Source organism: Camelina sativa, chromosome 3 (genome assembly GCF_030686135.1).
Source record: "Camelina sativa cultivar CO46 ecotype springtype chromosome 3, ASM3068613v1".
NCBI classification, from domain to species: Eukaryota; Viridiplantae; Streptophyta; class Magnoliopsida; order Brassicales; family Brassicaceae; genus Camelina; species Camelina sativa.
This window is the reverse complement of record NC_141882.1, coordinates 4,081,757-4,107,592: the sequence shown is the minus strand read 5'-3', so window position 1 is coordinate 4,107,592 and position 25,836 is coordinate 4,081,757. Positions and strand designations below refer to the sequence as shown.

Sequence of the window (25,836 nt, the reverse complement as noted above, 5' to 3'; positions counted from 1 at the left end):
ATGTCATGTACTAGAATCTGATGTTAATCAATCCAAAAACATCCTTTAAGAAACAAATTACTAATTCATAAATACATTGGCATAACAAGTAAGAAATCTTTCTTTTTTTCTTCAGTAAGAAATCTTTTATTTGTAAATATTTTATTTAAATTGGATAAAGATAATAATTATTTCACTTCAAATTCTCAACTATAAGTAACCCCTTTGTAGTCACATTTCATCATCATCACTACTTTTTCTTTGCAATCTTCAAGTTTTATTTTTGACTCTTATCGAGAAATAAAGATAAAAGGTTTTGGAATCTAACCAAAAAAGAAGATGAAGCTCATAGTTATACAATTCTTCATTATCTCTCTTCTCCTCACGACTTCACTTACCGAAATTTCAAGCGCTGATTCGTGTAAGTGTAATGCTTAAATCTAGTTAGTTATTGTAGGTAAATTTATCATTTTAAACAACTGTTTGTATGAAATTCTAACATTTTATATATATGCAATGCTTAAATGAATTAGCAGCATGCGGTGGAAAGTGCAATGTGAGATGCTCAAAGAATGACAGAAAACATGAAGAGTGCATCAAGGACTGCAATATATGTTGCGGGAAGTGTAACTGTGTCCCATCGGGCACTTATGGAAACAAAGATGAATGTCCTTGCTACCGTGATATAAAAAACTCCAAAGGAGGACCCAAGTGTCCTTGAACACGCTTTAAAAATCCTCATCGGACGCCTAGTTAATATCTACATATCTTTTATGTATGGAAAAATTTAATCTCATCTACGTTTAATGTAAGAAGTAAAATATGTGCTTCACTAATGAAATCTTTTGTTATCTTTAAAACCTAAACACATTAAGAATAAATCATGTCAAGGTTTATATCTCTCAGCTTTATTTTTACTGAGACCTACAGCTTCTGGTGATTAATGCGGAGTCTCTCGTTAATCTGGTTCTTGCTATTGTATGTTTTTTTTGGATAACAATATTTTTTCCAAATTTCTAGAGTTACTTCCGATTCCGAATAGCCATTTTTATTTTCACAATGTCATCGTGGACACAACAACATGTTGGAACCATTGTACATGTCTTACTAACTAGTGCAATGAAAATCAAATTGTTGATAATATATATATATATTCACCAACCTATTTGGCGAATATACTATGATGGAATAAATATTTGAGAGTTTACTTTCTCAATTGTCATAAACCAAAATCTACAAGGGGTTTAATCATGTAATTAATAGATTTTGAAGAATCATCTATGGATGTATATATTTTGAAGCATGAAATTCCAAACCAAAAAAAACAAAGTTTCTCCATATAAATAAGTTTTGTTGGTATGCTCTTCATATTGCAAAAATTCTCGAAAAAATGTTAACTAAATCCTAATAATTTTTAATCAGAAAAACAAACTAATATAACAATCTCGTGCTACTCAACATAGTTAATTATAATTAAGTCTACGCTAGTGTTTAGTTCTTTAAATATGATTGAGATGAGTATTTAAAAGCAAATAATTTACACGTTACTCTAGTAACTCTTCGTTATCTTTGTACGAAGTTGTTATGAAAATGTATTGTATGAGTTACGGAGATATGACCAAGCTAAGTAAACATTATTGTACTCGATCACTTAACGACAAGAAATCATTATTGGCCTCTCCATGTTATTTATCTCGCCACCGTCAATCACTAGAAACCTTAATTAACTTGTTTCGTCCGGTTTATATCGGTTTGACTTGGTGTGATTTTTACACGGGGACGTCAATGTCAAAAACAAAATTATCGGGGCGAATTTGAAAACAAAACAAAAGTCAGGGTCAATTTTTAAAAATTGGAATCCTTATTGGATTTAGGAATTTTAAAACCCTTATTAGTAGAGAAGAGAAACAGAGGCAGAGGAAACAAAGAACACTTTTGGTGTGAGCAAAATCGCAGAGAGATGGATCTGATTCAATCGTACGAAGAAGATGAAGCCGTCGAATCTTCACCGGAATCTTCACCGCTTCGTATGTTAAAGGCGAAATCATCTGCACCGGAGGTTGACGATACAGCGCTAGCTCTCACGGTGGCTAGCGTGAATCAATCGAATTCGAAGCCGATTAATCCGACTCAACACGTCGTCGTGACTAACCCTACCTATGAGCAGCTCTGGGCTCCGATGTTCGGCCCCGCGCACCCGTACGCGAAAGACGGGATCGCTCAGGGGATGCGGAATCACAAGCTAGGGTCTGTGGAAGATGCTTCGATTGGATCGTTTATGTTTGATGAGCAGCACAATACGTTTCAGAGGCATGGTTACGCGGCGGATCCGTCTGGGATGAATTACGTCGGCGATGTGGAGGCGTTGAGGAAGAACGACGGTGAATCGGTTTATAATGTTCGGCAGAGTGAGCAGAAGCGGAGGAAGATTGAGAAGAACAAAGAGGAGAGAGATGGGGAAGAGAAGAAGGAAGAGATTGAGCCGGAGGCTGAGAATCCGGCGAGTGAAGCTTGGCTTACGAGGAATAGGAAGAGTCCTTGGTCGAGGAAGAGGGAGGTTGTTCAGGGAGAGTTAACGGAGGAGCAGAAGAAGTATGCGGAGGAGCATGCCAAGAAGAAGGAAGACAAGGGACAGCAAAACGAAGCTAAAGGAGAGCATTACGCGGATAAGAGTACCTTCCATGGCAAAGAGGAGAAAGATTACCAAGGGAGGTCTTGGATTGAGGCTCCGAAAGATGCAAAGGCCAACAACGATCATTGCTACATCCCAAAACGTTTGGTTCATACATGGAGTGGTCACACGAAAGGTGTTTCTGCTATTAGGTTCTTCCCAAAGCATGGACATTTGCTTCTCTCTGCAGGTATGGATTGTAAGGTTAAGATTTGGGATGTGTATAACTCTGGTAAATGCATGAGGACCTACATGGGTCACGGCAAAGCTGTGAGGGATATTTGCTTCTCCAATGATGGGACTAAGTTCTTAACTGCTGGGTATGATAAGAACATTAAGTATTGGGACACGGAGACTGGCCAGGTTATCTCGACTTTCTCCACTGGGAAGATTCCATATGTGGTTAAGCTGAATCCGGATGATGACAAGCAGAACATTTTGTTGGCTGGTATGAGTGATAAGAAGATTGTGCAGTGGGATATTAACACGGGGGAGATCACACAGGAGTATGATCAGCACTTGGGTGCAGTTAATACAATCACGTTTGTGGACAATAACAGAAGATTTGTCACATCGAGCGATGATAAGTCTCTGCGAGTGTGGGAATTCGGAATCCCGGTGGTTATCAAGTATATCAGTGAGCCCCATATGCACTCTATGCCTTCGATTTCTGTCCACCCTAATGGAAATTGGCTTGCTGCGCAGAGCTTGGATAACCAGATTCTGATCTACAGTACCCGAGAAAGGTTTCAGCTGAATAAAAAGAAGAGGTTTGCAGGGCACATTGCCGCTGGTTACGCATGCCAAGTTAATTTCTCGCCAGATGGACGGTTTGTGATGTCAGGAGATGGTGAGGGTAAGTGCTGGTTTTGGGACTGGAAGAGCTGCAAAGTCTTTAGGACTCTTAAGTGTCACAATGGAGTATGCATTGGAGCCGAGTGGCATCCTCTGGAGCAGAGTAAAGTCGCAACATGTGGCTGGGACGGCTTGATTAAGTACTGGTAAGTAACCTTCGTCCAATCTGTTTGGTTTATCATGATGCATGCCTTGTTTATAAAAGTCACTTTTACTTAACAGATGCATAATAGTTGTTGCATTAAATAAGTGTAGCAAAGCTAGAGTTCTCGTATGAGTAGCATGCATGTAGGATGCGTCTTAAAAGTTTAGGAATCAGATCTCTTATAGCCCTATCCGCTGGATGATAGTTTAAACTTAGAAAATATTAGAGAGACAGACAACTCGATGGATTCATTAGTACATATGTTATAAAAGGGATAATGAATTCCACTACATGTTGTACTATCAGCAATATTTTGCTGTTGGGCGGATAATAAAACTAATCTCTACATTGATCCTATTGATTTATTACTCACCAAGATTTTACTCTTATTTTGTAAGATCTCTCTGATCATTAGATTCATTATTAGTCCATGTAACAAATTATAACCTCGTGGCTATAGAAGTCAGTCATATTGTTTGATACTGATGTTTATTGCGCATTTGCAGGGACTAAAACAAGACAAAAGCATCATTGAGAAAGAGAGAGAGATAGAAGGCGCAGAGATCACGGCCTAGCCTGGGCTAATACAGAATGCTGCATCTTTGGGATATAAACGCGCTTTAAGTTGTGCTTTCCTCTGTTTTAGGTTCTTCAATGTTGTAACAATCTGAGTTAAATGGATTATGTAGAGGGGAGACTGAAACAATTTTTAAACGCTTGAGAGAAACTGTTGATTGAGTCGTTATAAAGATAGCATGTAAGACGTGAGGATTTGCAGCAATGTTAGCTTTCATTCGGATTCATTACTATTTGCCTATTGGCTCGTAGTTGTTTTGTTATGATTACATCATGCCTAGTTATTACAGGACTTACAAGAAAGGGACCCGTGAACAAAAAACTTTTCTTTCATTTCTTAGTTAAGAGTGGCCAAACACAACACGGATCTCAAGGAGATTCTCTTTTATACAGCTTTTAATCTGTTTGGTTACCCTTACGGAATAGATCAACGAGAATGTTCCAGATTTTGATCCTTAAAGCGGAAGCTTCATCGGGTTTAAACCACTTCTTGTGAATCTGGAGATGGACTCGAGAAAACGAGTTAGTGCTAACAAACTAGAAGAGATCAGGAGGAGGTAGAAGAGAAACGCACCATTCCCAAATCCTTTAGTTTCAGCCTTTGTGGAGCTTCTTCGATGAAACGTTTTATGAAGAAGAGCACAAACAGACCACAGTCGAAATCATTCTTCTGTTGTGGAACCTGAGTAGGTGGTGAAAAAAAAAAAGATGAATACTGTAATTTGTCTTTAAACACTATTGCAACGTAACAAGTGATAAAGGACTAGCCTGCACTTCAGCTTCATTGATCATATTGGGAAGGTCTCTCCATACTTTTGCTGAAATTGGTAAATCCATGGAAGCATCTTGGTTTAGATAGTTCCATTCCTCTCTCAGAAACCTGCAACAATAAAGATATAATTAAAACCACAGATAGAATATATATGAAGAAGGTCTACACAGAGAAATTTTATGTAATCAGGCATCAGATCATTGGTACGGGTTCCTTAGGTCTCACCTTTTGACATTATTGAAAATCAAACTTCTTGGGTGAAGTCCCAATGAATCTGAGTGAATTATAGTCAATCCCGATTCGTCTTCCTGGTCTGGGATGCATATTATTACCAAGCTCCAATGGAGACTGAAACATTCAAGAGGAAAAAAAGACCATTAGACCATTTAACAATTGGTGCCGAGTGTAACAATTCTCCATTACAAAGTACAGACTGAGATGGAATCACTCTGATCTAAGAAAGCATTATTTTTTGCATCTGTATAGAGCGTAGACGACAAAAACTACTCTTCATGCCATAAAGATGCAATCATAGGATTCAATAGACAACGGTCAGCAAATTACTTACTCTTCATGTATTGGAATAAATATATATGATTTACGGAATAGATCTAAACCCTTCCACCACCGCCTGAACCTTACAAAAAATGCATCCTTGTCATTACCCTGATCATATTGAAAGGTGAAGACGAAGAGACCGATCAACACGAATAACCAAGAAGAAACTTATGTGAATCACAAGATGCAAAAGAAGATGTAGTATTATCATTTCCCTCTCAATTCTTGTTAAAGTTGCATATGAAGTATTTAGATTCAACCTTCTACAATAGAATACTGAAACTTAAACCATCTTGAGGGCTTTAAATATTGAGATGCAAAACCAAAAATAATGAGCTGAGAACCATTGATTTGTCATTCTATTATTCAAAGGAATCAGGGAAAAGAATCACCTTGTATGAAACAGCTTCTGTGAGCTTCTTGTAGAAAAACGTATTGAAGAAATGACAATGAGCAGCTGTCTCATTCGTTGAAAATACATTGTGCTGCAAGAACCTAGTCAAACAGAAGCGAAAATAATCACATAAAAGCCATAACATGAGAGAGAGAGATAATAATGCAAGTATGCAAGTCGGTACTTAAGAAAAACCTGAGGTAGAAATTTATAACTGCCGACTTAAGATATTCTCCAGGTGAAAGACATTTCAGATCTTCAAGAGACACTTGAACAAGGTCTCGCCCGTCCCTTTGATCACTGGATGAAATGGAAAAAAGAAAGAAATTCATATATCTTATTGACGATCACAGTTAGTAAAACATAACACCAACTACAAGGTAATGTTTTACCCACCTTGATGGGTAGTAAATATCTTCCGGTAACCTGCAGATTTCACCAAAATTTAGGTTATTTCAAAAAGGAAGGGCCAGTCAATTGATGAAGATAAACACAAGTAACTCTCTTTTTACCCTTCAGGAAGTTCACATGCTTCCTCTAGTACCCTTGGAGACTGAGGTTCATCTTCATCCAAATTAATCACTTTATCATCTGATTTCTATAACAAAAAGTGTCAAAACGGGTGCTAATGTCCTTTTATAAATTAATTACGCACAAGAATACAATTGTATGGCATAAGATGACATACCTTCTTGCACTGCGATGGTGTTGTTTTCACACTCCACTCCCTGTGATAAAAAGATGCACACATATAAGTAACATACTAAATTCTCTTACGAACAATGGTTAGCCAGGGCCACAGGGTATGGCATACATAGTAGTAACCTACAATCTTGAACTTGAAAAGACATGCAAGAAAATCTCAGAAGCAGTAGCAGGGAGAAAATATATAGACCTGGGAGTTTCATAGCCAACTACATCGTCGTCATCATCATCATCATCGTCGACTAGTAAATAAGGAGAAGATTCCTTTGGCTTTGCTTTACCATAAGCTTCGTTGAGTTTTCGATTCCCTTTTGGATCCTTAGATCCAGAATAAAAGTTTCTTTCACTTACATTACACTTACTTAATCTTGGCAGCGATCGCCACCCATTACTTTTCTCTATAATTGAATCTTTATTGGATTTGCCTTTCCAGCTTCCACGTTCCAAATCTTGTGTTTTGTCATTAAATAGCTTCACGGGTTGAGCATCCACCAGTTAAACGAAGTATATCAATTTGCATCAAGAAGCAGGGACATAAAAGGATTTAAACAACAGGGAATGTAAGAAACGCCATACTTTGGGATTGTCACTCGACCCTTGTCTAGAGGAGTCTTTTGAGGCTGTATTCTCTTGCCTAGACACACCTGGAAGAACTTAACATGTTAGAGACAAAAGTTTTACACTTTTACACCAACATTAGCTGGGGGATAAACCTGACAACAAGATACCTGAGCTTTTCGGTTGCTCCAGAATCTGACATGCATCATTTTCCGCATCCTGCTAAAATAAGTAAGTGTCACAAGACATTGTATCAGATAAATCCATCCATCTTTTAAAAACAGAGAGCCATCCGCTAAGCCCCTCTAAACAAAATACCAAACAAAACCAGAACCATAGTACTAAACAAGTGAAAAGGTTAAGAACTAATGAGAAGCTTTAGCCAGAAAGAAACTTGAACCAATGGGATCCTCCAAAGTCCAAACACATACTAACATACCGGTTTGGTCCGTTGCAACATCCTCCGCTGCTTCTCGTACTCAATGTCTCCAATTCTGTTGCGGATTTTGTCGCCTTTATCTGGCAACTTGTCACCTAAAGCAATCAGAAGTGATCTCTGACGCTTCAGATGATCGTCTAGTTCGTTATCCCTGAGGGATCGCACGCATACGGCGGATTCCTCGCCGGAGAGAGTTGGCTCAGACGGCGGAATTTTGTCAGTGCCGATGATCTCCAGCTCGGGAACTTCTCCCTCGGCCAAAGCATCGTCCCAATCTATGTTGAACTTTGTCTTCACCACACGATCTAACTCGATTACTCTTTGCCTCTTCATCTCTCTTCATCAATAAAAAAAACTACCGATATATTATTATTTTAGGTTTTGGTTTCTTGAATTCTCCGGCTTCCCTATTTTTTTTTTTATCTCTTTTTCATGTGGTTCTTGCAAATTTCTCCGTGGTTTCTTCAAAATATATTGTAAAATTTATTTAGATAATGGGCTTCGAATTCAAATCCAGTAAATACTTTAAACTAAAATTCTATATAAATTAAATTATGGGCTTCTAACTTAAGGCCAATTAATAGATTTTATCATTTAAAAATAGATAATTAAATAGATTTTGTTGTTTCCCTCTAAAATTTTCCTTAGTTATTTTTTTTTCATAAAATATTATATAAATTCCTAAAATATAACAAAAATATATAGTACGTTTAAAAAATAATAATAAGCTTTCGAGTCAAAAACTAAAATTAGAAAACTCTATATAAATATATAGATTATAAGATTCCAACTCAACTAAAAAAAATTAGGTGTCTATTGTCTTTAGTTTGGACCAAGATATATTTGTAATGTTAATTTTAGGTCACAATTTGCATTAAAAAGCTAAGTTGTTTGCTTCGTATTGTAATTGTTTTTATTAATTCATTTATACATCGAGAAAGGAAAAAAATTTACAGTATGAAGTATGGACTATGGACACAGCTTCTTAAAAAACATGAAGCTTATTGCCATCTCTCTTTGGTTTATACAACAAATACTTACATATGTAAAAAAAAATAGATAAATGAATTTCACCCTTTTTTTTTTTTGAACTAAAAAAAAAAAAAGGTGAAATTCATTTATCTTTTTTTTGGTAAATAACTCTTTTAAATACTCAAGAGTTACTGTGTACCAACCAAAATCACCAGGCGTGAACGAACCGTCCTCTTTGAAGACTTGGTTCAACTGAACCGGACGAACCGGTTTTCCTCTCCTGGAACTCATGGATCATTCTGATAAGCGCGCTAGCCTTTTTGCTTCCCCCATATTCGCCGTTTCTTAACACCGTGTAAAGCGACCCCATAACTAACGACTTCTTCACCAGAACCCCAACGACGTCACGACCTCCGTTAAGACACAGGTTCAGAATCAGAGCAACACAGTGCTGTTTCACCGCCGGCGAAACATCCGACGCAGATAAAATCTTCACCGCGAGTTTCAAACCGCCACGTCGGATCACCCCAATCGTCCCATCAGGATAGTCCGCCAGCTTCGCTAGCGTCGCTAAACAGTCCGCCGTGAGTTCGCCGCTGGTATCTTCCGATCTCAACAGATCAAGAAGTATAGGAACAGCTCCGGCGGCGAGAACACGCCAATGGTTATCAGACTGCATCAACAAACCCATAACCGCGAGCAACGCGTTGCGTTTCGCCGAACCGCCGTAATCTTCTCCTTAACGATCTTCATCAATCCCGGAATCGAATCTTGGTTTTCTCCGATCAGTTTGCTGTAATCTTCAACGGAAGAGAGATAGAACAGAGCAGAAGCAGCGTATAGTCTCGTCTCTGTTTTAGCTCCTTCGTTGAGAATCTCTACGATGATCTTTAGCCCTTCTCCAACAATCTTGGATTTACCAGTAACGTGCTTTGAGAGATTCAAGATCCCAGCCATTGCGTTTTCTTGAATCTTGGAATCTCCGGAGCTAAGAAGCCTTAAGAGAGGACTCACGGCACCAGCTTTAACCAGACAAGACCTGTTAAAACTACTTGTCTTGGTCTGAACACGAATCTCTCTCACGGCTCTGTAAATCATCTCTTCGCCGCCATTGAGTAGCTCTGAAGTGAGAAACTTTGCTATGAGTTTCGCAGCTCCCTTTGCAGCCAAACTCTCCGGCACCACATCGTCTTGAGTCTTCCTTCTCTGGCCAACAATACTCGTCAAAACGATGTCGTTTGTTCTGCAGTGCTTATAAATCACTCGCCTCACGGAAACGTTGTCAACCAAGTCAGTACTCGCGAGAATCTTTCCGGTTTTAGGGCACGTGACGTTACCGGATCCGATCCATTTTGTAATGGAGCTCCGATCATATGTGTGCCCTGTTTCTATAACCACAGGATCCATCATAATCTCTAGTGAGATTGGACAAAGGAGATCCTCAACTTTTAATCCTCGAATCAAGTCTTGGTCTTTGTCACTATTATCTACGTTATGATGCTGATGATCATCATCTCTCTCGATCCGTCCAAGTATAACGCATCTGCAATAGCATATGAACCCCATTAAGCTACTGAGAAGCTCAACTCGAACGTTACTATTCTTCTTCTTCTTCTTCTTCTTCTTCTTCTCATCTAACCGCTCCGCAGCTATCTCTTCTCCGAGAAAGTTGATTTCTTTGACGCAGTCTCTCCACTTTCTGATCCCTACGTAATCTAGGATCATGTTTATTTCATCCGAATCTGGACTAACTCTGTTCTCGAACAGAGCAAGGATCCGATTGACGGAGCTCATGACCCGTATATCATTTGTTTCAGGTTCGACTCCATACTTACGAGTTTGCCGCACCACTAAGTCAACCAGCTCGTTGACTTCGTTCGGTAAGTCAACGGATGCGACGGGAAACGCGCTAAGACTGGTGGATATGGATCGAGTCAGGACACGTAGGTGATCCGAGACTTGATCAGAGTTCATCATCATACATAGCCTAGCCCCGTCTCTTGTGCAGTCTTCTACGAGGAACTTGAGCTTCTGGAAGATGACGTGGATCTCCTTGAGACTTAAGACGGCAGCAGAGTCGTGGTGGAAATAGCGTCTCGGAGTCCCGACTCGGATCCGGATCTCTTCAAAGACGAGAACTAGGTTTTGGATCCGCCTTAGAGTTTCTCTGAAGCTTTGTTTATTTGTGGAGAAGTGTTTCGACTTGAATGCGAGAATGTCGCCGGCGAGTTGAATGAGTGAGTCGAGTAAGGTGACTATGGAGATTGATTCGCATGGTTGCACAGCCGGAAAAGTCAGGATCCGACGACCTGACCCGGTCTTAGTATGGATCATGCTGCTATGACTTTTTTAAGATCAAAGTTTGTTTTTGGATGTTTGTGATTGTTTTTTCGAGTAACACGGCGACATGGAAGGTGGGGGAAATTATATAAAGAGTTGACAAATTTTTTAGACGCGTGGCGATATATAATTGGTTAATGTAACTTGGAAACCCTGACCATTGACAGTGTGCCACGTGATCAGAACCGTCGAAAACGAGGAAGATGGAGGTTGCTTCGTAGATCGTAGTGGAGTGTGTGAGGATCCACGTGGTCATGAAGTTACGTGCATGGAGTCTGCCGACATTTGGTACGACCCCATGTGTAAGGGACAGATATAGGATATTTCCTCGTTCATTTTTTCCAATTGTATCATAAATTCTTTTATTAAATTTTCGATAGGAGTGATTAATGTCATGACTTAGTCTAGATAGTTGAGATACTTACAGAAACCGATACTATGTTATCTGATTATTTGTATGCATTTTGATTACAAAACTTATGGGAATGAATATGATTTTTGGGATTTGTGATCAAGTAGTACACAATTTGCTTTGTTAACTTATCGTGGGTTGTGTAACTATATCCATAGCATTCCACAAATAATTAATCCCTCATATCAAATAGCAACTCACGGAATTGAAAAAAAAAAAAACATGGTGTAATAAGATAACTTCGTTATACTCTTGTGTCTTTTAATCGAATCCTTAACATGATTACTTCTTTCGTTTATGTTATCAGTCGATTATATTATGTACTTTGGATATATTTTTTCTATAATCACATCATGTCACAAGTAGTCCTTATGTTACAGTAAAAGTAACCAATTAATCACCATTATTGTTATTATCCGGAAATTACCATGCCCGATCTATGGCTTGTTGAAGCTTCATCACCTTCAACGTTTTTTTTTTAGATATACTATTTTGGAAATACCATACCTGAGATGCTATAAAGTAGGATATTTCCAGGTGGTACTCTTTAGTTTATCAGCTTGGACTGTCGATTCTGACCATCTCTTATAAAAATGCAAGAACTAATCATTCAAAGGCAAAGTCAACCGTTGATTATTTTTTATGGACTTGCTTTGAGTTTTTTTTTTTCTTTTTTTTTTTCCCAAATTCATTTAGAGGAAAACGAATAAGAAGCAACATGTATGTACTTGTCAGTTGTGATTTATTTGGTAGAGCATTTACTTGGAATTATCACGGGAACATCATCATTTCGTGCCACTTTGTCTCGGCTGTCCATCACGAAATATCATTACATTTCATTATAATTTCATGCCATTTAATTTGTAATTAGAATCAAACCACAATTTAAAATTAAATCGAAGGATTATAAACCGGTTTCATTAAGATGTACTAGCTTAGTTATCGGACACGTCTTCTTAATACTATTTAATCAATGTCGTCCGTTTCATCATCGGACGTTTTGATTCTGTTTTAATTTGAAAACGACTAATTTAAGACTCCAAGACATTTTGATCATCACAATTAATACCATATAAGCACTGTTTTCGTATAAATAAACGGGCAAGGATCTTGTTATTGTTCATCAATCAACAAAACAAACTTCACATAGAGTTATAATATTTTTTTATCAATTCTAAGATTTCTCAATTATGTCTATCAAGAATGTTGTTGTTCTTCTAGTGATCGTATCAGTTGTTGTCTCCACAAATGCTCAGCTACCACAACTTCCTTTTCCTTTTCCATTCCAACCCAGTCCCAACATGCCAGGATTCCCCGATATTGCAAAATGTTGGTCATCTGTGATGAATATTCCAGGATGTATCACAGAAATTTCTCAAGCCATACTTAGTGGACGATTTGGCAACATTGGTCCAGCTTGCTGCAAAGCATTTTTGGAAGGTGAAGCCAATTGCTTGCCGAAACTCCCAATCAATCCATTTTTTCCTCCAATGTTGAAAGAGCAATGTTCAAGAATTGCAGGCGCAATTCCTCCTACCACGAAGTAAAAATTTAAGCTATAAAAGCTATGTTAATCGTTTGATGTTTAGCTGTTTTCTCTCTATTCTTCCTTGTGGACGTTTAGTTGTTTTCTTAAGCTAAAGTTAGTTTTACATTCAAGGATTACAAAATTTACAATAATATAATGATAGCAATATATTAATCAAGTTTTATTTTCAATACTAAATTACTAGTCATTATCTGATTATGATCTATATAATTCTGTTTAACATAGTCAGAGCTGATCCGATCCTTCTCTCCCCCCATGACATACACACTTGGCCCATCCTTATAGATCCCCATAATAAGCCCAGATAATCGTTTTTGTCAGGGCAAAGGCTAACCAGCCTTGCCCGTTTATAACGATTCCATCTTAACACAAAGTATCGTAGATCGTCTTTTATCAGGACTAGGTCTTGCAACTTGCATCTAGCATCATAAATCAAGCACAAATATTCTAACAACACGAAAAAGTTAAAAAAAAAATGATCGCTTCCACATTAAAAACAACTAAGTTTTTGTTTAATTGGATAAAACAAACCCTACCTTACACACCTAGTTGTGAGTTGTTGTGTGAGTGTGACAATTAGGAAGTTCAGACCCATTAAAGTTTATGTAAGATATGCGCCGCGTTATATATATTTACTCATATTGTTTACCTAATGACAGACCAAGAAAATATTTTACCGCAACCATCTAATTTGAATTATCAATTTGTTATTGGAATCTGAGGAAGTAATATTTATATGAGTAATTAATTAGAAATAATAATATAGATCTCGTAATCTTTATATAAAAATATTTGTAAACGTATGATTGTGTGTTGTGGAGTTTGTTAGGGTGACATGATCAAGAAGAGAGGATACGTGATGTTGCCCGCCGAATTTAAAATTAAACTCATAAGAACAATATCTATGATAATAAGAATAAAATCAAGAAGAAAATAAATAAAATAAGGCATAAGTATCAATTATAAATGAATGCTGAAAATGCAGATTTGATTGGTTGGTTAAGGTTTGATATGAACCATCTGTAAATTGCCAGCCTGAGAGTTGCTGTATTGAATTGCATGTCACAACTTGTTTATGTTTACATCACAAACTCTCTTGTCCTTTTTCGTCTCTTCTTTTATTCAGTTTATCAAACAATAATAATTATTATTTTTAACAATTTTTTTAAAAAAAATCAACAAAAAAGGTTTACTGTTATATTTCAACTATTATTAAGTTAAACGTTATTTTTTAAGAAACTAACTAGTCCATAAAAAAAAGACTGTCAAATATAGAATTCTCATAAGAAAAATATGAGTTACATATGCCAAAAAAATTAAAGTTATACGTATTAATATACTAGTTTTCAAATTACATTTTGTTTAGAATAGTCTTATCAAATAATTCCAAAAATACATTCGGTGTGTTAAGATGTTCTGATCCAATTTAATAACAAGACAAACAAAAGGTGTAGCAAATTAATTATTTCTATACAAAAAGAGGGAGATAAAACAAAAAGTGGCAAAAGAGGAAAGAAGAAGTCAAAGCATGGTATAGCATTACCATGCCCACTTCATCGTGAAGTCGTATAGACACGTTAATGTGTATGTGTGCATGTGTGTATAATAGTAAGGTTTAGTCTTATAAATTTTAATTAATGAAGGCAAAATTTAATTGTATCAAATCAATGAAAGAGGGAAACAGAATTGCCCACATGCATATGTCCCAAACCTGAAAGAAAAAGTGTGTTAGTCTGACATGTGCTGCAGCAACATTGAATTCAATGTTTTCCTTTGGTCATTATGATCCTATAATAAGAAACTTTTCTGAAATTTTATGGAGAAGTGTATGTATGCTGCTAGTGATTTGATTCTGAAATTATGATAATCGAAGAATCATAAACAGCCAAACTAATCACTTGGGAACTCTTGAACGGAGCCAACGTCGTCACATGCATGAATTCTTATTTTATACGTTTTCTTAACTTTTTTTAATAGATTGAGACATTTATTTACGAACATTCTTCAGTAACAACTAACAACTAGCAAGACAAAAGAGTCCATTATGGTGGTCTCTTTTCTAACGAGGATCAATCAGAACAGAGGTAAGAGCCAGCTTGTCTACAACTCATTGTGTCAAATACCCAATTCACCCAATCTCACTGTCCCACCCTTACCTCTATGGCTCTATATATATACACCACTGACACAGATAACATAATATATACAAACTAATCAGTAATCAAACACAAACGAGAATGGCGTCTTTGATGAAGAAGTACAACATGAAGATTATTTGGGAAACAGCAGTTGTGTTTTGTCTCTGTTCATTGTCTTTTGTTTCTTCACACAGCAGGAAATTCACAACACCAAGCGTAACTCGCCTCACTGATCAATTTAGTAAGATCGCCATTGAACGTGGCTTCTCCAGACGTTTCGGGGATCACAATATTGTAGTCAATGGCTCCCTAGCAAAGCTCACTCTCGACAAATCATCTGGTATTACAACTCTCCTCTACTCAATTCTGTCCTGTTCTGATTTTGTTACCTCTGTTTCTGATTTTTTGATCGACTCCTAACTAAATATATATATATATATATAAGAAAACATTGTAAATTGCTTTAGTCAAGTAAGTTAATTTCTCGTACACTAGTTTTTAATACCTAAAGAAACGTGAATGGTCGGATTCGCATGACCCATTAGTATAACCTTCTTTTTAGTGATTTCCTTATGCATATTATCCAAAGAACTTATATATATATATATTTTATATATGATATTGACATATTTGCAGGAGCTGGGTTGATGTCAAAGAACAAGTATCAGTATGGTTTCTTCAGTGCAAGACTCAAGCTTCCTGCTGGATTTGCCTCTGGTGTTGTGGTTGCTTTCTATGTACGTATAATTAATATGATTTATAGTTATAAAATGAGTAGTGTTGAGATCATCAAATATAGTTTTTCTTTTGAAGATATATACTAATGTATATTTTCGATATGCATGCAGTTATCAAACGCAGAAAGTTATCCAAAAAGCCACGACGAGATAGACATAGAACTGTTGGGTAGAAGTAGGAGAGATGATTGGACGATCCAAACGAATGTGTATGCAAATGGAAGTACGAGAACGGGAAGAGAGGAGAAGTTCTACTTTTGGTTTGATCCAACGCAAGCCTTTCACGACTATACCCTCATTTGGAACTCCCACCATACTGTGTAAGTCACACTCACGCATTAGTCATGGCTATGATCATCTTCTTCTTATTTTCTTAAGAATATAAGTATTATTTATTGTCATTCAAAATAAGAAAAGGAAAGGTTTTGGGCCAAGAAAAAGTCAACACAAACAAAAACATTATATATTCATGAATCCCTAATGAATATCCTAAGACAATGCATTCATGGAGGTAGTAACTAGAATGTTATTTTCAGTTCAATTTTTTAGATTTGACATGACATTAGACTAATTAGCATAATTAATGACCATTTGTCATCTACTAAAGTTACAAATTAATAAATTCCACCTAATGCATGTTGTCAAACAAAAACAAAGATACAAGTTGATGATATTCTTAGATTAATACAATATATTTAGGGATTGGTTTTTAATACTTAAATAATATTTTAGTTGAACAGAAAGAAACTCAATAAAATCTAACTGTGATTCCCTAATTGTCAATTAACTAAACCGGCGAATGGGTTTTACAGATTTTTGGTAGACAACATTCCGGTTAGGCAGTTTCCGAACCGGGGAGCCTTCACAAGCGCGTACCCGTCTAAACCGATGTCTCTATACGTCACCGTTTGGGACGGTTCAGAGTGGGCCACTAAAGGTGGTAAGTACCCTGTCAACTACAAGTACAGCCCCTTCGTGGTTTCCGTAGCTGACGTGGAGTTAAGTGGCTGCTCCGTTAACAACGGCTCCTCTACCGGGACCGGGCCATGCACCAAGTCGGGCGGGTCGGTTTCGAGTCTGGACCCTGTTGATGGTCAGGATTTTGCCACGTTGTCGAAGAATCAGATCAATGCCATGGATTGGGCTAGGAGGAAGCTAATGTTCTATTCTTATTGTAGTGATAAGTCGAGATACAAAGTAATGCCTGCTGAGTGCAACTGATTTTTTGTTTATTTATTAAAAACACACATTGTTACTCTCTCAAATACTCATTTTTTCTTACGATATAAGTTTATGTACGTAACATATTAGCGGTTGAAAAGTAAGGTTTCAAATTTCTTCTTCTTATATTTTGTTCTTATAATATTCTCTTACGAAAATGATTAAAATTTTTAAACACTTGTCTAACTTTGGATATAATCTAGTTGATTAACAGCATTGAATTTGAATTACTGTATGCTCCCTCATGTGTAATTCCAACGGTGAAGATTGAAACACATATATTTAAAATTTACTTTAACCATTACTTGTTAAAGTAAAATCCAAAATGTTTTTAAAAAGACAATAAGGGTTCACTCTATATCACTCGTCAGAATCTACACTTGACTCATTGTTATTTTAAGCCATTATGTGACAGAAACGTGAAGCAAGAGAAATAATGCGAAAACCTATATCTAACGTGGTTTTTACTTTTTGAAATAATTATAAATGAGGCCAAAGTTAATTAAGAAACTTATTTACTAAAAGGTTTTTTTTCTAATTTATAATAGAATCATAATATCATATAGTTGACTAGTAGATGTTTAATTTCTTTGACTACACCATTAAAAAACTCAAAACTACTAGTCATTCACGCTCTTCAACAAATTCAATGCAAGCTTTCATTATGTTTTGTCATACTCTCTCCCTTTGGTTTCCTCAATTGTAGATTTTTTCTTCTTCAAAGTCGTAACGTAAACTTACAAAACTCTTTCTTTTTCCATAAAACGTTCCTTACATTTATTCTCTCTGCGACACTGCCAACACCCACACACAACACTCTTTTTTATCTCGTCATCTTCCTTCTTTCACTTTCAGTTTCTGAGCGTTTCAGTTTCCATATTTTCTAAACTTCTTTGATCATAATTTTGGTTTCCACCTCTCTTTTGTGGGTTTTGTTGAAGATCCACACAACAAGCTTCACCCACTTTTACATTTTGGGTTTATCCAAGAAGTTCCGAGCTTTCCACCTTTTTATGTTATTTTCTTGAGGTTTTGGGTTTTACCGGCAGAAGAAGAAAATGGCAGGAGAAAACGCAGAGCCGCCGCAGAAACAGGAAGATCTTCAGCCCCATCCGGTAAAGGATCAACTTTACGGTATCACTTACTGCCTCACAACTTCTCCTCCTTGGCGTAAGCTCTTCCTCACATATTTTTCACTTACCATGACCAAAATTTGTGAAAAACTAAAGATTTCTAAAATTAGCCTTATTTTTGTTGGGATCAGCGGAGACAATACTTCTGGGGTTTCAACACTACTTAGTGATGCTTGGAACGACAGTTCTCATTCCAACAATGTTAGCTTCAAAGATTGATGGAAGAAACGTAAGTCTTTTATAAGAAAATGTTACAAAGACATAAGACTGTCTCGGGTATGTAAAATTGGTTGTCTTTTGACTCAAATGCAGGAAGATAAGGTAAAGTTGATTCAGACATTGCTCTTTGTGTCTGGACTCAACACGCTATTGCAAATCTGGTTTGGGACACGTCTTCCTGCTGTCATTAGTGCTTCTTACACCTATGTGCCAACCACAATGTCAATCATCTTAGCTACTCGGTACGATGACATTATGGATCCTCAAGAGGTTGGTGAAGGAGGAAATCAGTTATTTACATTATCTCTTTGTTTTGTGTAAGTTTTGTTACTAAGTCAACTAGGTGTGCTTTTGTTTCCTTGTTTGCAGAAATTTGAAAAGATCATGCGTGGAATACAAGGTGCTCTTATTTTTGCCTCATTTCTTCAGATCCTTCTTGGTTTCAGCGGCCTTTGGCGCAATGTAGTAAGGTTAGAATCCCTTGCATGTAAAACAGAGATTCCTCTGTTTCTTGATGATGGCGTTTTCGGGTCTACATTGTTTGTTTTTGTTTCTCTTTTTTTTAGGTACTTGAGTCCCTTATCAGCTGTGCCTCTTGTAGCATTTTCCGGCTTTGGGCTATATGAACAAGGATTCCCTATGGTATTTATACATATACATGCTCATAGAGTTAAGTATGCTCTTGGATAGTATTTACTTTAAACTCCTGAGTTTTGTGTTCTGCTCATTACAGCTAGCAAAATGCATTGAGATTGGACTGCCTGAGATCATACTACTTATCCTATTCTCACAGGTTAATGTCCTTCCCATAACCAATTTGTCAAATTGTGGGTTTTTAAACCAGTTTGTTGGTGTCTGCAGTACATTCCTCATCTGATGCAAGTAGAAAGATTCTCCATCTTCTTCCACCGGTTTGCTGTGATATTTTCAGTGGCCATTGTATGGCTTTATGCATACATTCTCACCATTGGTGGGGCTTACAGTAACACAGGAATCGATACTCAAATCAGTTGCAGACCTGATCATGCTGGCATCATTAGCGCCGCTCCATGGTATATATAGATCATTAAATTTTATATATTCTTCTGGTTTACCCAGACCGGTTTTGTAATGCTAAGCTTGTTGATTCAGGATTCGAGTGCCTTATCCTAGTCAATGGGGAACTCCTACTTTTAATGCAGGAGATATTTTCGCTATCATGGCTGCTTCTTTCGTTTCTCTTGTTGAGGTCAAACCCTAAATCTCTCTTCCTATTTTTCCACTATATGTTATAAAAACTTCGAGGCATACTTATGTATTTGATCCTTGTGACTGTGATCACTGGAACAGTCCACAGGGACATACATTGCTGTATCAAGGTATGCAAGTGCAACACCAATCCCACCTTCTGTGCTGAGCCGTGGAATCTGTTGGCAGGTGAAACTAAAAAACACCATGAAACTCATATAAGGCTTAAAACTATTTATATCTATTGAATCATCAAAACAGTCTCAATACTAATGTGGTTCTCTTGTTTATAAGGGATTTGGAATTCTTCTATGTGGATTATTTGGAGCAGGAAATGCAACAGCCGTGTCTGTGTAAGTAAACACAGTTTCATCTCTAAACTCCAAAACAAAAATAAAACCAGAAAAAGACTTTCTTATTCGAAAACAACATGATGTTCAAACGGTTTCTTGATGATCCTTGTAGGGAGAATGCTGGTTTATTGGCTTTAACAAGGGTTGGTAGTAGAAGAGTAATTCAAGTATCAGCCGGATTCATGATCTTCTTCTCCATTCTTGGTATATTCTCTCAGATTCCATAGGGCCTTTTTCTTGTAATAAATCTACAATTCTGAAGCTTCTTAACATACATAGAGCTTCGTTTTTTCAGGTAAATTTGGGGGCATCTTTGCTTTAGTTCCAGCTCCTATCAGCGCAGCTCTTTACTGTTTGTTCTTCTCATATGTTGGTACAGTTCTTGAAACTACTGAAACAGACTGTTCTGTTTTTTTTTTTTTTTTTGTATTTTGGAACCGCGCAATGAATACATATCTTGGCTCAAAACCAAAACCAAAAATCTCAGGTGCTGGTGGTCTAAGTCTACTCCAGTTCTGCAATCTCAACAGTTTCAGAACAAAGTTCATTTTAGGATTCTCCATCTTCATGGGCTTATCAATACCTCAATACTTCTACCAGTACACAATTGTCCATGATTATGGACCCGTTCACACATCCGCAACATGGGTAAGAACACTAGAAACCACATCTTCTTAACACCGATATCATCAAATAAACTAACCCTCAAATTGTTCTTATTTACTGCAGTTCAACATCATCATAAACGTTCCTTTCTCATCTAAAGCGTTTATTTCCGGGATTTTGGCCTTATTTCTAGACATGACATTGCCTCCTAAGGACAAGACAACAAAGAAACATCGAGGATCCGAATGGTGGAAGCCATTTAGATCGTTCAAAACCGATAACAGAAGTGCAGAGTTCTACTCTTTGCCTCTCAATCTCAGCAAATATTTTCCTTCTCACTGATTAAATGACATTTTAAACATTTTTAGAATCAGAGTTATATCGACTCAGTGTCCTATGAAAGCAAAATGAAACTATATATAGTAAAGATGGAACTTTTGTATTCTTAATCAGCTCAAAGGCTTACAATGCCACAAATGGCTTATTTATTATACACTTGACATAAACCCTAATGCTCACAAACAGATATCAGAATCAGCTTACACATAGTGAATCGAGGGCTATAAATTGATTTGACAGCTTGATGATTGCTTTATGATTTGACTGCTTTGTGACTGCTTTAGTCGTACGGTGTTGGGGTGAGACAGACGCAGCTTCCTCCCTAGTTCCTCTTGTTTTGTCTTTAGGTGGAGCTTTCTCTTTCTCTTTTATGGTTTTGTCTCGAGGTGAAGTAGCCGTTGGAATCGATAGTTGAATCGATTTGAGCTTACCGGGCTTTGCTTCATTCTGCATTCGGAGCAAACACTCTGCTTCTGTTGGAGTCTTTAGACTGATGTTGTTTAAAACCTTCCCTCGTTTCAGCACTTGTTTCAGTACTGAGCTCACTTTTCTACTTGTGTCCTCAAAGAATAGGCAATGAGTTCGCTTCAAAACGTTAAGAACAGTACTAAGTGCTCCATCTGATTCGCTCTCGTCCTTCTTTAACTCCGATAGCGACTTGGGAAACTTCTTGGAGCTTGAAGCAAAATAGTGATACATCTTAATCTGTATCAAATTATCTCGATGTTTATTTGACCAGCATGCTTAAAGTCATCAACAATAAGAACAGATTCTTCATTTACCAGCACAACGTCAAGATTCTTCACATATGTCACGGTACTATCATCACGAGAAATAATCCGATCCCCAAAGTACACTCCTTCAGGATCCAACAACTTAGCCATCGCTCGAGCGTAAGATCTGTTGCCATTAGTGTATATGTACATCTCAAACATCTCGCTTGCTTCTTTTAGAAACGTTCTTACGAAGGGTCTCAGTTTAGTCATATATCCGATTGATTCCACCGTGACCGTGAAGAGAAGAAGACTCTCTCTGTCCTCTAGGGTTAGGGTTTTCAGGTAGTATTCATCTGTTGTGATGTTGTTGATTCTAGTTGCGTTAAGCAACGTATGGTCTAAATCAAGGAATAAGTAGAGCTTTCTCTGGCTTTCCATGATTCTCATATCGGATTTACGGATCCGGTTTCTTTCGTCTCGATTCAGTCGTAGACCCTGGTGCATACATCGGAGCGAAACACCAGTTTCATCCAGATTCTTGCCACACACGATACACGGACTGCCGAAGGAATATGGGTGCTTGCAATTTCGAGTTAGGGTTTCCATGCTTCCTCCTTCTCTTTGATCCGATGATATAAAAAAGTATCTGTTGGGATTTTTCTTGTGAATCTCTTTGATCCGATGATACACATAAACCTCTCTTCTTATTTATTAAATCTCTGTTTGTGAATCTCTTTCTTTCTTATTCTCTTTTCTCTTTGGTTTTCTTATGACTAAAACTCTAACACAAGCACCCTAATTATATATATAGTTATGATTCTAACACACAAATAGTAATTTGCTAATTCTTATTGTAACACTTTCCACTTTTCTTTGTTTGCCTTTTCTTCATGATTTCCTTTGTCACTTGATTTTCTTCTTTTCTTGATCAGTTTCCTTTTCCTTGAATATAAAACGGATATATTCCTTTTCATCTGACTTCTTTGAATCAATTGGGCTTTTGTTGGATTTGGGTCTAGTTTTTATTCTCTAATTGCTTTGTTAAAACCAACTTGTAAAACCAACTTTTGTGTTGTATAAATAAATAGTGCTACAATATGTGTTAAAAAAAAACAAAATAACAGTGATACAGTATTACAAATTATGTCATGGAGATTAATAGATTATGAATTTTTTTTTCTTATCTTTTTAAGTATTTATATTCCATATTAACATCTTATGAAAACTTTATGTTAGAATTTCAGTATTTCAATTTAACCAAACATGAAAAATTCCATCAAAAGTTGTTTTTTTTTTTTTGGAGCAAAAACATCATATCTAGTGAACATGTAGTCGAAGGTTGCGTTTGTTAGCGTCGTTTCATATTCATATGTTTCATGCGATCAAGTGTTTGAGTATTAAAATATAAAAATGATCATCTATACTCCATTGTTTAAAATCCTAAATTCTGATTATGATGTGCTTTACGTTTTTACAATGAGCTGAGACTAATTTTTAGTTTTTGAGGAAAGCACACACTCTCTCACTTTTTATTGGATTCATGTTCATGCATGTGATCAAAGTTCAGTACTAACTAATTGGGATACGAATTGTTGGATATACATTCATTGATTAAAACTATTAGATGGTTAGTTACTAGGTTTTGTTTGTGTTTAACGAAAAGCTATATTATTTAAACTTACGATGTTGTTTAATTAACATTATAAAAAAACTGACGATTGATGTTGGCCCTAACCAAAAACGAAAGGACACTATTTACAATCTTAAATCTTGATTTGTTACGTGTTGGTTGCTGCATAACGTGATTTGGTCTCTATAGTACTAACACAACATTATAATTAATATGCCATGCACAAGTAATAAAACATGCAATTTTAAATAAAGTCTAAATATTTACGAAATATTAAAATTTTCCGTTGTTTACTTTACATCGACCTCAACGTGAAACTAGTTGCTGCGCATATTTATACCAGGGAAAGAATTGAAGTTTCTTTCTATTATTTGTTCTCTAGATCAAATTCCGTCACATCTTGATTTATAATGCAACCAGCAAAACTAATTACCCTTATACATCTATTACATAAAATTAGTCGAACTTCACTTGTGTGTAACGCCTTAAGAAAGACTTAAGCATGCGTGCGGTTGTTTCAATGATTAAAGTGGTGCCATAGCAATTTTTATTGGAAGGAAATTTTTTTGATGTTAGGGTAGACAAAGAGAAGAAAATAACGAGATAAATATCCATTAATATAATCAAATTGATACAGTATATGGGAGTATAAAAAGATGATCGTTAGTGGAAATGCATTGGATCTTGCAAAAAAGAGTAAACAAAAAGTCTTCATTACGTTTAATATAAGTATTTTATAAACGTTCTGTTTTGCCGTTGACAAGAACAATCTCTTCTTGTCTTTCCCTATTACAAGTTACTTACTTAGCTAGTAGTAGTACGTCTGTTAACCATAAATCTAATTATTACAAAATCTGAAAATTGTATACGTTTCAAAACATTATATAAAATATTAAAAAATACATTTAAGTATGGTTGGTAGATAATTGAACATTACAAGGAAGCGTTTGACATATTATCCGTGTTAGATCGATTCAATATATAGTGTAACTTAACTCAATAAATTTGGATATTATAAATTAATTCAAATCTTAACTAAAGTTTAAATATATGCAAAATCAAATCACCAATTGCATACTTCCCGTTCACTCTTATGTCAATGTACTTTTTATCTCACTTTTTTTAAAACAATCACAAACCATAGTAGTAGTAGACATCTTAATCATCATTCTCTTGTCTCGGCGTCGCCACACCTGTCCAAATCTAACCGACTTTTTTAAATTCCGACCATCCTTATTCCTATTCAACTCCCAAAACATAAAAAGCAGTTTACAAGAAATTTATAAACGTCAGGTACAGCCCACAAATCTACATGACTACATTATACTACTAAAATACTTAGATAACTGTACTCATGAAACTCATAACGATAAAAGTATAAGACCATAATATAAATTTTGTGATTTCACATGTTTATAAGTAAAGCTAAAGTGAAGGCAGAGTGTGTGGACCTACCCTCGCCGGAAAACAAAAACACTTTCGTTTCCTCTGTTTCTCTTTTTTTTTTCTTTTTTTCACAGAGTCTCTTTACAACTCTGTTTTTTTCTTTTCTTAATCATATTTTTTTTTTTTTCCTTCTGAAAATGGGGAATTGTCAGGCGGTGAACGCGGCGTTTCTTGTTCTACAGCATCCCGGCGGTAAAATTGATCGATACTATGGCTCTGTATCCGTCACCGAGGTCATGAGTATGTACCCTGGCCACTACGTCTCTCTCATCGTTCCTTTGACAGAGGAGGAAGAGAAGAATATACCGGGGGCGGTGAAGCGAGACGATAAGAAACAAAGGAAGGCTGTGAGGTTCACACGTGTTCAGCTTCTCCGCCCAACGGAGAATCTCGTGCTTGGCCACGCTTATAGGCTTATTACTTCACAAGGTTTCTTCTTCTTTTTTTTTTTTGTTTCTTTCTTATGTTTTCATTCGTGTGATTTGAAATTTACGATTGAATACAGAAGTGATGAAGGTTTTACGGGAAAAGAAATCCGCCAAGACGAAGAAGCATCAGATTGAGACAACGATGAAGACGACAGTGAAGAAGTTGTCCGAGAAGAAAGTTCCGGTAGATTCCTCTAACTGATGGATTTGTCAACTTTTAGACAAAATATAGTTAATGTGGGTTTGTTTGTTTTATTTATGGTAGGAGAAGAAACAAGGGAAGCAATTTCGTGTGTTAATGAGCTCAACTTCCCTCTTAAAGTCCAAAACATGGAGGCCGTCTCTTCAGAGCATCTCCGAAGCTACAAGCTGAATGTTTTTGGTTTTTGTTCGAGAGACAAGACAGTGTATCTGGATCTAGAGTGGAGAACCTGATCCGGAACCTTACTGAATATATTTTGGTTCCTTTTTTTCCTGGTTATGACAAAGGATGAAGACTTCAATCAAGATGTGAAGAGATAAAGCTCAAGAAAGCCAACAGAACAGAGCTTCTTCTTCCTTTTTTTTTCTCTCTATCGTCGATGTATATATTTTCGCAGATGGAGAAATCGATGGAAGTTTGTAAGAAGTGTGGTTTTTGTTGTTGTAATATAGATTCAGAGGAAACATGACTTCTGAATTAGAACAATAAAGAGCTTTGTTGTTGTTATCTTTCATT

At 36.6% G+C, this 25,836-nt stretch overlaps 7 protein-coding genes and 2 pseudogenes across 12 annotated transcripts; 6 read left to right on the top strand and 3 right to left on the bottom strand.

Annotated features, from left to right (window-relative positions):
• Positions 1-215: 215 nt before the first annotated feature.
• On the top strand, positions 216-839 carry LOC104769043 (gibberellin-regulated protein 8-like). 2 transcript variants are annotated; one of them, XM_019241367.2, is made up of 2 exons: positions 216-400; positions 516-839. In XM_019241367.2, exons 1-2 carry the CDS (start codon positions 319-321, stop codon positions 698-700), a joined length of 267 nt encoding a protein of 88 aa, XP_019096912.1. In that variant the 5' UTR covers positions 216-318; the 3' UTR covers positions 701-839. The 2 variants fall into 2 exon arrangements, with proteins under 2 accessions (XP_019096912.1, XP_010491469.1); XM_010493167.3 differs by having other exon boundaries at positions 513-839.
• A 1,036-nt stretch (positions 840-1,875) lies between these two features.
• LOC104768990 (uncharacterized) lies at positions 1,876-4,453 on the top strand. The gene is made up of 2 exons (XM_010493103.2): positions 1,876-3,651; positions 4,157-4,453. Exons 1-2 carry the CDS (start codon positions 1,940-1,942, stop codon positions 4,161-4,163), a joined length of 1,719 nt encoding a protein of 572 aa, XP_010491405.1. The 5' UTR covers positions 1,876-1,939; the 3' UTR covers positions 4,164-4,453.
• LOC104769004 (ubiquitin-like-specific protease 1C) lies at positions 4,422-8,109 on the bottom strand. 4 transcript variants are annotated; one of them, XR_015588686.1, is made up of 14 exons: positions 7,653-8,098; positions 7,384-7,435; positions 7,232-7,299; positions 6,846-7,126; positions 6,639-6,678; positions 6,463-6,548; positions 6,347-6,376; positions 6,146-6,250; positions 5,949-6,051; positions 5,567-5,629; positions 5,224-5,346; positions 4,995-5,106; positions 4,801-4,908; positions 4,422-4,724 (listed from the first exon to the last, which is right to left on the bottom strand). XR_015588686.1 is itself a non-coding variant. In XM_010493122.2 (14 exons), exons 1-14 carry the CDS (start codon positions 7,983-7,985, stop codon positions 4,623-4,625), a joined length of 1,641 nt encoding a protein of 546 aa, XP_010491424.1. In that variant the 5' UTR covers positions 7,986-8,109; the 3' UTR covers positions 4,422-4,622. The 4 variants fall into 4 exon arrangements, 2 of the variants coding, with proteins under 2 accessions (XP_010491424.1, XP_010491431.1); XR_015588687.1 differs by having other exon boundaries at positions 7,384-7,432; positions 7,653-8,097; XM_010493122.2 differs by having other exon boundaries at positions 5,567-5,664; positions 7,653-8,109.
• Positions 8,110-8,739: 630 nt separating this feature from the next.
• LOC104778661 (U-box domain-containing protein 18 pseudogene) lies at positions 8,740-11,019 on the bottom strand (annotated as a pseudogene). Its single transcript, XR_015588685.1, has one exon. The product of XR_015588685.1 is annotated as a U-box domain-containing protein 18 pseudogene (transcript).
• A 1,499-nt stretch (positions 11,020-12,518) lies between these two features.
• On the top strand, positions 12,519-13,147 carry LOC109132199 (uncharacterized). Its single transcript, XM_019243382.2, has one exon. It carries the CDS (start codon positions 12,567-12,569, stop codon positions 12,921-12,923), a length of 357 nt encoding a protein of 118 aa, XP_019098927.1. The 5' UTR covers positions 12,519-12,566; the 3' UTR covers positions 12,924-13,147.
• A 1,939-nt stretch (positions 13,148-15,086) lies between these two features.
• LOC104768980 (putative xyloglucan endotransglucosylase/hydrolase protein 33) lies at positions 15,087-17,147 on the top strand. The gene is made up of 4 exons (XM_010493090.2): positions 15,087-15,403; positions 15,700-15,800; positions 15,912-16,120; positions 16,613-17,147. The coding sequence occupies exons 1-4, from the start codon at positions 15,163-15,165 to the stop codon at positions 17,019-17,021; spliced, it is 960 nt and encodes a 319-aa protein (XP_010491392.1). The 5' UTR covers positions 15,087-15,162; the 3' UTR covers positions 17,022-17,147.
• A 442-nt stretch (positions 17,148-17,589) lies between these two features.
• LOC104768971 (nucleobase-ascorbate transporter 8-like) lies at positions 17,590-21,065 on the top strand. The gene is made up of 14 exons (XM_087508260.1): positions 17,590-18,191; positions 18,286-18,383; positions 18,467-18,643; positions 18,743-18,843; positions 18,940-19,015; positions 19,107-19,166; positions 19,235-19,425; positions 19,505-19,601; positions 19,703-19,789; positions 19,895-19,953; positions 20,066-20,157; positions 20,249-20,326; positions 20,441-20,601; positions 20,683-21,065. The coding sequence occupies exons 1-14, from the start codon at positions 18,080-18,082 to the stop codon at positions 20,899-20,901; spliced, it is 1,608 nt and encodes a 535-aa protein (XP_087364386.1). The 5' UTR covers positions 17,590-18,079; the 3' UTR covers positions 20,902-21,065.
• A 28-nt stretch (positions 21,066-21,093) lies between these two features.
• Positions 21,094-22,220, bottom strand: LOC104778660 (RNA polymerase II C-terminal domain phosphatase-like 4 pseudogene; annotated as a pseudogene).
• Positions 22,221-24,660: 2,440 nt separating this feature from the next.
• On the top strand, positions 24,661-25,827 carry LOC104768960 (uncharacterized). The gene is made up of 3 exons (XM_010493070.3): positions 24,661-25,119; positions 25,196-25,302; positions 25,384-25,827. Exons 1-3 carry the CDS (start codon positions 24,828-24,830, stop codon positions 25,489-25,491), a joined length of 507 nt encoding a protein of 168 aa, XP_010491372.1. The 5' UTR covers positions 24,661-24,827; the 3' UTR covers positions 25,492-25,827.
• The last annotated feature ends 9 nt before the right edge of the window (positions 25,828-25,836 follow it).

Bases quoted from the DNA above. Each gene is read 5' to 3' on its own strand.
- LOC104769043 (XM_010493167.3), top strand. From the start codon at position 319: ATGAAGCTCATAGTTATACAATTCTTCATTATCTCTCTTCTCCTCACG. The intron at 401-512 runs GTAAGTGTAATG...TAAATGAATTAG, and splicing joins AATTTCAAGCGCTGATTCGT to CAGCATGCGGTGGAAAGTGC.
- LOC104768990 (XM_010493103.2), top strand. From the start codon at position 1,940: ATGGATCTGATTCAATCGTACGAAGAAGATGAAGCCGTCGAATCTTCA.
- LOC104769004 (XM_010493122.2), bottom strand. From the start codon at position 7,985: ATGAAGAGGCAAAGAGTAATCGAGTTAGATCGTGTGGTGAAGACAAAG. The intron at 7,300-7,383 runs GTATCTTGTTGT...AAGTTCTTCCAG, and splicing joins GGAGCAACCGAAAAGCTCAG to GTGTGTCTAGGCAAGAGAAT. The intron at 5,665-5,948 runs GTGATTCTTTTC...CAATATGATCAG, and splicing joins CAGAAGCTGTTTCATACAAG to GGTAATGACAAGGATGCATT.
- LOC109132199 (XM_019243382.2), top strand. From the start codon at position 12,567: ATGTCTATCAAGAATGTTGTTGTTCTTCTAGTGATCGTATCAGTTGTT.
- LOC104768980 (XM_010493090.2), top strand. From the start codon at position 15,163: ATGGCGTCTTTGATGAAGAAGTACAACATGAAGATTATTTGGGAAACA. The intron at 15,404-15,699 runs GTATTACAACTC...ACATATTTGCAG, and splicing joins CACTCTCGACAAATCATCTG to GAGCTGGGTTGATGTCAAAG. The intron at 16,121-16,612 runs GTAAGTCACACT...TGGGTTTTACAG, and splicing joins TGGAACTCCCACCATACTGT to ATTTTTGGTAGACAACATTC.
- LOC104768971 (XM_087508260.1), top strand. From the start codon at position 18,080: ATGGCAGGAGAAAACGCAGAGCCGCCGCAGAAACAGGAAGATCTTCAG. The intron at 18,644-18,742 runs GTTGGTGAAGGA...CCTTGTTTGCAG, and splicing joins ACATTATGGATCCTCAAGAG to AAATTTGAAAAGATCATGCG. The intron at 20,327-20,440 runs GTACAGTTCTTG...CAAAAATCTCAG, and splicing joins TTTGTTCTTCTCATATGTTG to GTGCTGGTGGTCTAAGTCTA.
- LOC104768960 (XM_010493070.3), top strand. From the start codon at position 24,828: ATGGGGAATTGTCAGGCGGTGAACGCGGCGTTTCTTGTTCTACAGCAT. The intron at 25,120-25,195 runs GTTTCTTCTTCT...GATTGAATACAG, and splicing joins TAGGCTTATTACTTCACAAG to AAGTGATGAAGGTTTTACGG. The intron at 25,303-25,383 runs GTAGATTCCTCT...TATTTATGGTAG, and splicing joins TGTCCGAGAAGAAAGTTCCG to GAGAAGAAACAAGGGAAGCA.